Consider the following 12,918-nt stretch of genomic DNA (forward strand, 5'->3'; position numbering starts at 1 on the left):
ACGAGGTAATAATAGGATACAAGGGCGGGTCAGAGGGGTGAAAGGTGTGGTTTTCTGGGCACTTGCTGCAGTAACGCCGCCCCTGGGCACCTGCTGCAGTAACAGGGTGGTCTTCATACGAGACGCTACAGTGCCTACTAAAATCTAAGTCCGCTTAACACAACGATGCTGTAAGTGAACGCGAGCCGTTACCTTCAGACATTCTTCGATGGCCTTGGGATTGAGGTGGAAGCCGGCCTTCATTGCATATTCACAGTGACCCAGACTTTCCAGCGCCATCCTGTAGGCCTGCAACAGAATACAATCACAGGAGATGGCGGAGGGGTTCAGGGTTCCATATAGTCATGGAGGACCAATCACAAGGTATACGTCCGTCCCCAGCGGAGAGGAGGTCTTACCTGTAAGGTACTGTCGATCTTCAGGTTAAGTTCCTTGAGGTGATGATCTGGGATGGCCAAGCTTTGGGAGCAGAAAAGCTGCTGAACTTCTAGCCCGGCCAGGGACCCGTCACAACCTCTCTCGCGCAAGCGGCTTGTGGCCTGTAAAGTCAGCAGAAACCACACGTTAATGCAACGCGGATCTCATCGCCTGCGCAGGTCAGCAAATTCTGACCTCAGAACACATTACATATCCCGGCAGGTGTCCATAAGCTCCGATATTACTCAAGAACCCCTCAAGTAACACAGTAGTATCTTTAGCATCTTTAGATCCCAGAATTTGGCTTCAATATTTCAAAGGTTCACAGTCTGGAACCAACTGAGGACCCCTTTAAAATCTGTGGTCACTGCTCTGTCATGACGCTAGAGGCATGCGCCCCCCCATACTGGACACAAACATTTCCAGACGAATGCAAAGGGGTTTGAAATCTGCCTTTGGTTTCATCAGAGGTGCGGGATTCCAACCAGTCTATCCTTCATGCTCTACACTGCATCTGTTCTCACTCAGAGTGTACAAGCATAAGCCTACGAGAAGCTTGTGAGGACGTCCGTGCACAAGAACGGATTCACAGTGTACGGCCCAACCTCAGCAGATTCCTATAGGCATACAGTGACATACACCGCCGTGTAGTAGACGCCCCTGTGGAAAGAAAGTCTCGTCCCAACATGAAATCGCCTCCTTATACAGTATTTACAGGTCGTTTGGGTTGGGGGGGTGGGTCATGTGACTGCGCTACAATGAGCCTCTTTGTCCAACATAAGGGTTGGTGCTGGCCTCTATCAGCTGCCTCTATTCTGCAGCCCATGGCTGTACGCACCGCAGCGGCAGAGCTAGGGACGTGCAGACTAAGGGACGCTTCGGGTAACATGCGCTGTGTTAGGCCTGAGGGGGTGGGGCATGACACAGGGATTCAAAGACAGAGTCAAGCACCCGTCAAGCCCATCCAGGATCAGTTTATTCTGGAGTGCTCCTTTAAGGACGGTTAGGAGACCCTCAGTAAGGGTGAGCTTGCAGCGTATCCGCCCGTGGGGACATGCCCCAAGGAAGTTGCACTTTTTGACATTTCAAGCCGAGCCTGCTGCAAAACAAAAAATAAATCCCTCGCCTGCCCTGCGCCGCTCCGTAAACTTCCAGATGGACAGGGTCACGTGCGACGCTGCAGCTAATGACCGGCCTCATCGGCGACGTGGCTGCGGATTTCAGGCCTCATATTGAAAGGAGTGAAATTTGCAGTGAAAAAAATAAAATCCTACAGCGACACAGAGGCGGGTTTATACGGAGCGAGGCTGCGATTTACATAGTTTGGCGCTGCAGTAAATATTTAAGTCACACGGACCGGGGAGAATATTCATTTACAAGTATAATACGGATGTGAAGCGCGGGGCAGAGTCACCTGAAAGGTCGCTCTGCAGGATCTGGGATAGGGATGCAATCTATGGCTGAACAATGGCTGGGAAAGTACAACTCCCAGCATCCTCTGCTGGGACTTGTGGTAGACGGCTGCTCTGCGCTGCCTTGAGATGACCTAGTTTTTGCAGATTACGACTCTGCATATCCCAGGTTCAGAGTCCTTACACATAGCTGCTCTGACAAGTGTTATTGCAGGTTATTAGCTGTGGGAGAAGGGATCACACGGGATCAGGTGCGGTGTGCGGAGGAGGAGGAGGAGGAAGGCAGCCCCCCCCCAGGCATGAGATAAGTGTCTGGCAAGACAACCCTGAAACTTGCAGCCCATTCACATGTCCTAGAAGTAAACAGATGACGTCGCTGCAGCGGGGCCCATTGTCTGGGGTTTCCTGTCCATCATCCCGTAAGAATCAAGCCGACAACAGGGAACTGCACAGAAATTTAGATCAGATCTTGGGTTTGAATCCGCCCACGGGTAACACGTGCCCGCATTTTGTATTGTGTCCTAATATTGGTGCAGGTTCTTCAAACACCCAAAAACTGTACAGATCGCAGAACTGGCTTCCAATTAAAATGGCCTTAAAAGGGGTATTCCCATCACATACAATGGGGGGCATATCGCTAGGATATGCCCCCATTGTCTGATAGGTGCAGGACCTGCACCTACAAGGAGAACGGAGTAGGGAGAGCTGTGGCTGGAGGACCCCGGGTTTCCCGGGGTCCGTCCACCAGGCGCTGCTCCCATACAAGTGAACGGGAGCGCACCGCGCACGCACGGCCCCTGCTCCCATTCGTTTATATGGGGCAGCCGTAAATAGCCTGAGCCAGCGTTCGGCAATTTTCGACAGCCCCATTGAAATGAATGGAGGGCGGCTGCGCATGCGCAGTACGCCCTCCATTCATTCATTTACTCGCTCTGTTCTCCTTGTAGGTGCAGGTCCTGCACCTATCAGACAATGGGGGCATATCCTAGCGTTATGGCAAAACCCCTTTAATGTGCACACTATCGATTGTAAGCTCCTCTCCGATTCCGACAGGTCCCTTGACAATAAGTTGGTCACGAAGTGTCCTCCTGCTAGGACCTCCAACAATCAGCGGTAATCTGTGGTAGTATATGAGCAAATTCCCTGCAGCGCCACCACAGGGGAAACTAAGCATTACACAGGGCCCATTCATATTAATGGAACATCTGTGTAACGCAGGACAGAGCGAGAGACGCAGATCCTGAACACAGGACATCCCCTCAATATTTTTTAATGGGTTGTATGGAATTGGGTTTTCTAATCTAGACGACCCCTTTTTTTTTAGCAAAAATACTGGTGCCTTTTTAATCATGTGAACACCACACAATAAATAGCGTGATGGGGCCGACCCTCTAGTGTTACTGTTGGACTCGTGCCGTCTAGAGATAGGAGCGATCCCAATAATACAGCAGCACAACGGAGGGGATCTGATCGGATTTCGGGCTCATATGGCGTTACTTAGACTCGACCACACTCCTGTACGCTCCGGCCTCCGGAGAGACGTCTCCTCCCCACTAACCGCATACGGCTTCCACGTTATTCTATGCAGCTGATGACGATCACCTGGAACTGGAATTGCAATTTTAAAAAAATATTAATTTTCCCGCGGTAAAAACCGGCATCATATCATATATTGACATGCTCCAGATTTTAAATCCACTCCACGGGTCAATTGATGCTGCTGATGTTTCCCGCAGCGTGTGGAGGAGATTTGCTAAAACCTCACCCATTTTGCGGGTACTAACAAATGCGTGGCTGCAGAGGAAAACCCGCAGCGTATGAGCCACGTGCGAATATACACCTTGACTGGCCAGTTCAGTCTATAGCGTTGCTGGTGGGATAGTTCGTAAGATGGCTCGCCCGCAGGACGGCCAGTTTTTCGGGTTCAAATGAAGCCAGAAATCTAGGGCAGCTCAGAGCTTTAGGTGCACGGACTGCAGGGGGATGCACCTACTTTACAATGAGGCCAGCGCCTCGTCATAAATGGTGCATCTTCCAACAGTGCAGGGTATATCACGACCGCAGCAGGGAGCGCCTGTCTTGATAAATCTCTCCCAATCATTCTTTAGGAGTGGGGGGGGGGGGAGGGGATTCCGAACTTATTTTCTGCGATGGGTTGGAAACGGACGTACAGGGTAGATATCTATAGGTGGCAGTAGAGAGCGCAGACTACTTTCTAGAGTCTTGCAGAAAATCATGTGCTTAAGGTCTCATGCACACGGCCGTTGTTCTGGTCTGCATCCGAGTCGCAGTTTTGGCGGCTCGGACGCGGACCAATTCACTTTAACGGGGCCACAAAAGATGCGGACAGCGCTCCGTGTGCTGTCCGCATCCGTTGCTCCGTTCCGCGGTCCTCAAAAAAAATATAACCTGTCCTATTCTTGTCCATGTTTTGTGGACAAGAATAGGCAGTTATGTCAATGGCCGTCCGTGCTGTTCTGCAAATTGCGGAACGCACATGGACGCCATCCGTGTTTTGCGGACAGCAAAGCACACAGCGGTCGTGAGCATGAGGCCTAAGATGACAAACCGATTTTCAGCAACAGAAATTCCTACAAATTCAGCCGAAACGCTGCAGATTAGCCTCTGCGGATCTGCGTGCAGCAAGTTCTACAGCAGGCGTAAATTAATGACATCATAAATCTTTTTTGCAAGCTGCAAAAAACAAAAAAACTAACAAAACTGCTGTGCAAATTTATTTAGGGTGCAGATTTTATATATGCAGTATGTCATTTTTGCTGTGGATTTCACCCTTTGCAATGAATCCGTAGCAAATGACGTCCGGTAAGGACGAACCATCAGACTCCACGGCACCTTCCAAGAGTAAAGTCTCAGCTGTGTAACCCAAGCCGGGCACGAGATTATATGTGTATGAAAGATTATTCCCAGAATAATCCCATTACTCAGAGGGCTGCCACGTTACATCACTGGCGTCCCCAGGCACCGCACAGATAATCACACCTTACACCCGCACGGCTCTCCACCAGAAAAATCACAAGCTGCACAAAATACACTAAACGCAACCAATGTGGCCGTTCGGCTGTAGGTCTGATTTCTTATGCATTCGACTGCACCTGCGACTCTCCACCGTATGCTGGGAGTTGGAATCCAGAGCGACGGTCTAGTGCAGGGGTCGGCAACCTCCGGTGCTCCAGCCATTATGAAACCACAATTCATCTCTGTGAGAGTTCTCAGAAGAGCAAAGCAAGTATGCATGCTGGGAGTTGTAGTTTCACAACAGCTGGAGTGCCGGAGGTTGCCTACCCCCTGGTCTAGAGCTATTTCTGGACATCACATCTGTACTTCGGGAAATCCAAGTCGTGGATGATGGAAAGTGGAGCTTATAAAGCTTAGGTTTCATGCACACGACCATATTTTTGGTCTGCATTTTTGGCGGTTCCCATGCGGAGCCATTCACTTCTACGGTGCCGCAAAAATGCATCCATGTGCTGTCCACATCCATGTGGCCGTTCCCTAAATTATTGAAGATGTCCTATTCTTCGACGTTTTGCAGACAAGAATACAAATTTCTCAGATAGGGACCGAGAAACGTGCAGGATGCACAAGGCCAGTATCTGGTTTTGCGGATCCGCGGTTGGCTGGCTGCAAAATATATATGGTTGTCAGCAGCCGCACAGAAACAGAATATCCACACAGGAGATTACGGGAAGTGGGGATAGAAAGCAGCCTTCAGTAATAATCATAGTATTTCACGGCTTCCAGCTCCACATTCCTCGGCCCTATGCATGAATTGGAGTTCCCCGTCCATACGGATTCTAAAAATAAAGCAGCGCAAGAAGACAAGAGCCGCATTATTGTGAGCAGCCCGAGATCGCCCGCGCTGGCACCGCCACGCTCTCCCACACACAACACAAATGCTCCAATTAAAAAAAAGGTCAGCGCGTGGACGGATACGTCCCCCCTGCAAACAATGCACAAAGGTCCGCACAGACCAGAACAAGGGGAACCAGCCGCCTCCTGACACCGGATGGGGTCACCTGCCTGGTATCTCCCCAGCGTCTGCAGCCCCGGCCTGCGTCTTGTTCTGCGACACTAAGGTCCGGTGTCACTTTTACAGCATGGCACCAGCACCATGCACTTAACGTAATGATGTATAAACACTGGAGGGCCCGGGCTGAAGGCGGCCACCTCCTTATAGCGGGACTGCAGATCCTCTCCAGAAACCTCTGCATTCCACTAACAAGCTGCATTTAGGGGGTTAAACTGCAGTAGCGGTGATGTAGCCGTATACCCCAAGTGACGGCTGCAGCCACTGGCCTCACTGGTATACAGCACGGCACTGCAGTGGTCACACCACTGCTGCTGACAAGTAGACACAGACGGGCAGAGAGTATCGGGGTGGCAGGGCTGGCGGGGGGGTTAACCACTACCTATACGCACTTCAATAATTTTAACATCTCGCCAACTTGGGAACATCTCGCCAACAGTGCTGCAGTTCCATGTATAACGGATGGCCGAGGCAGGGGGAACATAGTGAAAGGGGATGCCACACTAAATCAGCTCTGCAACCCCTTCTTTCTCAGGATCGGTAGGGGTCAAGGGGCTGGAGCCCTGCCGATCGCCATGGGTAGCGGGTGCAGCGGTTCTATGCTTCCAGTCAAGTTCAACATGGAGTTCTCAATGAACTAGGGCAGAGACAAGGCAACCAGGGATGGCAAGACTTAAAGGGGTTGTCTGGTGGCTGTTTTGAATGAGCTGGTAGTCAGGAGAATACTACTGCCATGACACGTGGCACCTCACCGGCGCAGAGTGGTCCTCAAGCGCTCAGCTGCCCTCCATAGAGTCAGAAACATCCCGTTTTGGGTAAAGGTGAGGGCTGAAGGGTCAGTCTCCCACTTGGTATAGAACTTGAAAGCTGTTGTCAGACAACCCCTTTAAATGCCGCTGCTCTCTGCCTCCTACGCCACGGTGTCCCTACGATTTCCATCATGTAAGGCCGCAGTGATGACAGGCTGACGGGGACAAGCCCTACGCAGGGATTCAGCTCTGTTTATTCCGTTTATCTTCAAAGGACTAAAGACAAAAGGCCTGGAGATAAAGCCAAGCGGATGCGTCCCATGTCCTGCACCACCTCGGCCGCTCACATTTTCCACTGATGCATCGCGGTATCTCCAATGTCGGGTTCTGCTGACAGACTGGGCCGACGAGTAAGATCCCTGCGCAGCCCCAGACTGTATTATACAGAACACCGTAAGAGGCAAGTATGACGGCGGCCTCCGTCCTCGCGTCTTACTATTGCCGTCTATTGTGAAATACGTTATTCGGGGGACCGCCGAGAGGAAGGTTACTGGGTCCTCACCTCGGTAGCTCCTCGCCAAGTCCTCACAGCGTCGCCCAGCTCTCTTGTGGGGCTCAGGTCACCGGATCCGGGAGCGTTCTTGCGCTCGTGTGCTATCGCTTCGGCAAAAGGCTGCACTTTCTGCAACGCCTGGGACAAGAACTGAAAATGAACCTGCATCACAGTCAAGAAGCAGCGACCGAGCACCTGCGGAGGAGAAGAGGAGAACACGGGTTAGGAAAGCACAAGACAGGCATTCTCAGAGTGTTCGCGAAGAACGGACATATTTGGCGCTCATACACGCGGCACTGCGCAGTAACCAGTCTCGACCACTAAGGAAGGAACCATAGTTTAGGCGCTGATCGGCGGGGGTGCCTGACCCCTGCCCATTAGATATCGATGGCCTATCCTTCAGGACAGTCCATTAAGTGCCATCTGTCCCTATGACACTGGCTGACCTGTTACATGTGCACTTGGCAGCTGAAGACATCTGTGTTGGTCCCATGTTCATATGTATCTGTATTGCTGATGTTTTAATATATGCAAATAAGCCTCTAGGAGTAACGGGGGCGTTGCCATTGCACCTAGAGGCTCAGCTCTCTCGGCTACTGCCATGCACTCTGCACATTGACACCTGGCCCTGTCAATCAAAGTGCAGAGGGCTCTGCAGTTGCAGAGAGAGCTGAGCCTCTAGGTGCAATGGCAACGCCCCCGTTACCCCTAAAGGCTAATTTACATATAGTAGCAATGCGGGCACATATGAACACGGGACCAACACAGATGCCTTCAACTGCCAAGTGCACATGTAACAGGTCAGCCGGTGTCATAGGGACAGAACTGCTGACAGATGCCCTTATAGTGTCTTAGACCAGCGGGGATCCTCGACTTCATTCCCATCACTGCCCAAGACCACCAGGTATACTGACTGACATTAACCCTTTTACCGCCTTCAACCTGCAGGTATACCGTCATTAACAATTGTTCTGCCCCAAGATACGGACACAAAAGCCCAACAGCGATGCTGGCTCTGACCCCTTCACTGCCCTAGACCACAAAGAACACAGACCTTAAAAGGGATCGTCGGAGCTGGGTAGAAAAAGGGAGGAAGATGTGAGAAAACATAAGCAGCACTAGGCTACACTCCCACAACCGTATCTGTTTTGCTGTCTTAAAAATTCGGATTCCGTCTGTGTGCATCCTCCATTTGGCCCTATTCTAGAAATGCTTATACTTGTCCGCAAAAAAATGGATGTTTTGTGGTTTGTGGAATGTCTACACGGAGGACATCCGTTTGCTGTCCACATTGTTTATGAACTCGTAGAAATGAATGTGTCCGTGTGCGATCCAAAAAAAAAAAAAAGCATCAGATGCAGACCCAAAATACAGTCGTGTGAATGTAGCCTTACTCGCGCAATCACGTGGCTGCCGCGGTGATGTGCCTGTATACCCCTGTGAGCGCTACAGCCAACCACTGGCTGTATGCCATATACCTCTGAGGCCAATTACTGGCTCCAGCCCTGGAACGGTGGAGTAATAAACAGGTACGCATTGTGGACAACAACCTTCACCGCGCCAGACCTGCGGCTGGATGCAATGTGGCCCCGCACATCCGGCCGATTTAGAGCTCGGCGCCCAAGTCTCTGTCTGCCCCACACCCACTAACTACAAAGGCTTAGAGCAGGCTTCCTCAAACTGCGGCCCTCCAGCTGTTGCAAAACTACAACTCCCAGCATGCCCGAACAGCCTACAGGTATCAGCCTACAGCAGGGCATTGTGGGAGTTGTAGTTTTACAAGAGCTGGAAGGCCGCAGCTTGAGGATGCCTAGCTTAGAGGGAATATGCAATATGACAGTACACTTACTGGTAGTCACCCAGCTTTCTCACAAACAGATATAACCAAGAGGAGGGAAGCACAGCGACCGATCACCCTGCTTACGGCTTCCCTCTAAGAACTGCTGAAAGATCCCGAACCTCTGGAGGAGCAGCGGGTCCAGAAAGTAAGAAAGCGTAGGTGGGGTGGGGGGACGGGGGGGGGGGGTAGAAAACATGAAGGTCTTGGGATCAGTAACTGCGAGGAGGAGTATTTTCCCTCCTGACGTGTGCAGACAAAGCCACTTCTCCGCGTCAGCGTCCCTTCCAACACAGCTGGCTTCACATGGGGAGGAAATAAAACGTCTATTTTCGTCCCTGACGTCTGCTTTAGCGCCGGCAATGCCTGGCTTGTCAAACACCGCAACGTCACGTCTCAGCATAAAAACATATGAATGAAGGGAAAAGCACAGAGAGCGACATCACTGTGTGCGCTGGGGGCTGGAAAGGACTCTGCAAAGAAAAGGGCTCCCTATATCGTAACCCACCTCCGTCCCATACACTTTCTGCAGGACTACACGCGGGGAGGAGGGCCAAGTGGCTGCACGGCGACCACAAGCTCTGTGCGATATGGTGGTCACCTTCCCCAGAAAATAATCAAGACACGTAAATTCTTCTACACAGCCCAGGCCATACTTGCACCATCCACATGCACGCTCGGCCGAGCAGGAAAATGCGATGGGCAGAAGGGAGAAAACCGCCGCCAGACACCTCCGTCATAGCCCAACATCCCTCAGAAGAAAAGGATGGGGCATGCTGAAATCCAACTGCTCGATCCTCATCTCCCCCGCCCCGACCTCAGCCGCTGAGGGATTCGAGACACCCCCACATACTGTCCTCTCTCAGTACACACGCATGTGTATATATACGTTGAGGACCAGAAGTATTTGAACACCCTGCGATTTTGCAAGTTCTCCCACTTAGAAATCACGGAGGGGTCTGAAATTCACATTGTAGGTGCATTCCCACTCTGACAATTAAAAAATTCAGGAAATCACATTGTATGATTTTTAAAGAATTTCTTTGTCTTGCACTGCTGCTGAACAGAAGTATTTGAACACCTGAGAATCAGAAAGAATTCTGGCTCTGAAATACCTGCTACTGTGCCTTTAAAAAGTCCACCGCTACTCCACTCATTAATCTAACTTAGTAGCACCCGTCTGAGCTCTTTAAAGACCCCTGTCCACCCCACAGTCAGTCAGACGCCAACTACTACCATGGGCAAGACCAAAGAGCTGTCAAAAGACACCAGAGACAAAATTGTGGCCCTCGACAAGGCTGGAAAGGGCTACGGGGCAATTGCCGAGCAGCCTGGTGAAAATAGATCAACTGTTGGAGCAATTGTTAGAAAATGGGGGAGGCTAAAGACGACGGTCAGTCTCCCTCGGACTGGGGCTCCATGCAAGATCTCACCTCGTGGGGTATCACTGATGATAAGAAAGGTGAGGAATCAGCCCAGAACTACAAGGGAGGAGCTGGTCAATGACATGAAGAGAGCTGGGACCACAGTTTCAGGGGTCACTGTCGGTAGAACACTACGCCGTCATGGTTTACGATCATGCATTGTACGGAAGGTTCTCCTGCTCAAGTCATCACAGGTCCAGGCCCGTCTGAAGTTTGCCAATGACCATCTGGATGATCCAGAGGAGGCCGGGGAGAAAGTCATGTGGTCAGAGGAGACTTTTTGGTCTAAACTTCACTCGTCGTGTTTGGAGGAAAAAAAGAAGGATGAGTACAACCCCAAGAACACCATCCCTACTGTGAAGCATGGGGGGGGGGGGTAACATCATGCTTTGGGGGGCTGTTCTGCGAGGGGACAGGACGACTGCACTGTATTAAGGAGATGATGAATGGGGCCATTTATTGTGAGATTTTGAGCAACAACCTCCTCCCCTCAGTCAGAGCATTGAAGATGGGTCGTGGCTGGGTCTTCCAACATGACAACGACCCGAAGCACACAGCCAGGATACCCAAGGAGTGGCTCCGTAAGAAGCATACCAAGGTCCTGGGGTGGCCTAGCTCGTCTCCAGACCTAAATCCAATAGAACATCTTTGGAGGGAGCTGAAACTCTGTGTTGCTCGGCAACAGCCCCGAAACCTGACAGATGTAGAGGAGATCTGTGTGGAGGAGTGGGACAAAACCCCTGCCGCCGTGTGTGCAAACCTGGTCAAGAACTACAGGAGACGTCCGACCTCTGGAACTGCAAACAAAGGCTTCTGCACCAAATATCAACACGGATTTTCTCAGGTGTTCAAATACTTATGTTTAGCCGTGCAAGACAAAGAAGTTCTGTCCTATATATCTATATATTTGTGCTGTGCCAGCCCTCTATTATTCCTTCTAGACATGTGCCTACACGCCCTGACGCTGCCCAGTATCAGACTGTGCAGGGACACAACCCTTTGACAAGGGGAATAATAAGCAGTTGTCAGTTTAGTTCAAATATTCAGGAGGAATAACAGAGGAAGAGCGCAACGCAGAGCTGCAGAAAAAGATGTCCATGAAGAATGCAAGAATTTACTAAACCAGACATGGTGACCAACCGTGGGCTACCAACAGCGACCACCAAATCCCACCATAAGGGCTCATTCAGACGGCCGTATGCCATCAGCAAAAATGTGGATCCGTGTTTTTGCGGACTAGATGCCGTCCCATTCACTTCCATGGGGCCTTTTCTTCCATTGCACGGCTCACCAAAACAAATGAAACATGTTCTATACTTGTCAGTGAAAATCAGGACATGGCCCCATTAAAGTCTATGGGTGCGCAAAAAAACAGAATGCAATGCTGAACTGTCCGCAAAAAAAACGGATCTGCATTTTTAGGGACATCATACGGCCGTCTGAATGAGCCCTACTGGTGATTAAGAGGCTTGGTGCCCCCTCAGCTCACAGATCTACCCTAAAAGGCACCGCCATAAGGTTATCCCCCCTCCTCCCAGGATGCTTGCAGACAATGCTGCCGCTGCCCGGTGTAGCCTCATAGCTGCACATCTGCTATAGACCGTGTGGCCCCAACTGGGCGAGGGTCCCTTTAATAGGGGTGTCAGCAGAGCAGCGGATCATTCTTCCTCGTTTTGGAAAGTTTGGGTTTCTGTGTATATCCGTAGGGAAGGAAGAATGCAAGTCTGGATTAGTCAAGATAAAGCAGAGAGGAAACGGTGCAGACGGAGAGGAGTGCGGGAGGGTTCGCGGTGCGAGGAAATCCTGGGGCTTGCCTTTATTCCATGGGGCTATATGGGGAACACGCATGTAGGGACCCGTCATGACCGCTGAGGGCGCACACACATGACACAAACCTCACCAACACAGCGGAGGAGCAAACGTTACCGAGGAGCAAACTGGCCAGGGGGCGTGTCCTAATGTCCTGATGACATCACGTTATTGCACCAGACGCGAGATGTAGCAGCCTGCGGACTAGGACCATGGCACGACCAAAGTCCTTAAAGGGGTAATACAGAATTTGAAAAGCATGGCTGCTCTTTTCCAGAAATGGCGCCACACCTGCGTGTGGGTTGGATCTGGTACTGCAGCTCAGCAGGCACTGGCACTGGTTTTACATATTTCTTCTGGCCCTGAATGCACCCTGATAATTATAAAATGAAACGTTCTGCAGCTTTATAATATACAGGGGCCCCCAGTCGCTCTGCACCCAGTCTGTAAATGGAAGCATTTTAGGTTCGATCCAGCAGCTAAAAACGTCTGCGGTAATTCCCAAAGCAAGATTAAGCAGCGGGTAATATGGTTGCACGACCCAGAAAGATTTAAACATTGTACATTAAAAGGTTGCAGAATGTTTCATTACACAATGACTAAAGGGCACGTGTCATCTCTCCTGACATGTCTGTTTTAGTAACTACTTAAACACCCCCCCCCCCCCCC

The 12,918-nt window shown here is 50.9% G+C and overlaps 1 protein-coding gene across 2 annotated transcripts in view; it reads right to left on the minus strand.

The window, feature by feature from the left end:
* The window catches only part of GARRE1 (granule associated Rac and RHOG effector 1), a 57,398-nt gene that overhangs the window by 16,186 nt on the left and 28,294 nt on the right, over positions 1–12,918 (minus strand). For both annotated transcript variants that reach the window (XM_040409436.1, XM_040409435.1), the window contains 3 exons: positions 7,189–7,374; positions 399–539; positions 193–288 (listed from right to left, as the gene is read on the minus strand). In XM_040409436.1, the coding sequence (XP_040265370.1) occupies positions 193–288; positions 399–539; positions 7,189–7,374 (423 nt within the window). The remainder of the gene's footprint in view (positions 1–192; positions 289–398; positions 540–7,188; positions 7,375–12,918) is intronic.

The sequence above is a fragment of the Bufo bufo genome, chromosome 10 (genome assembly GCF_905171765.1).
Source record: "Bufo bufo chromosome 10, aBufBuf1.1, whole genome shotgun sequence".
In the NCBI taxonomy this organism is placed as follows: Eukaryota; Metazoa; Chordata; class Amphibia; order Anura; family Bufonidae; genus Bufo; species Bufo bufo.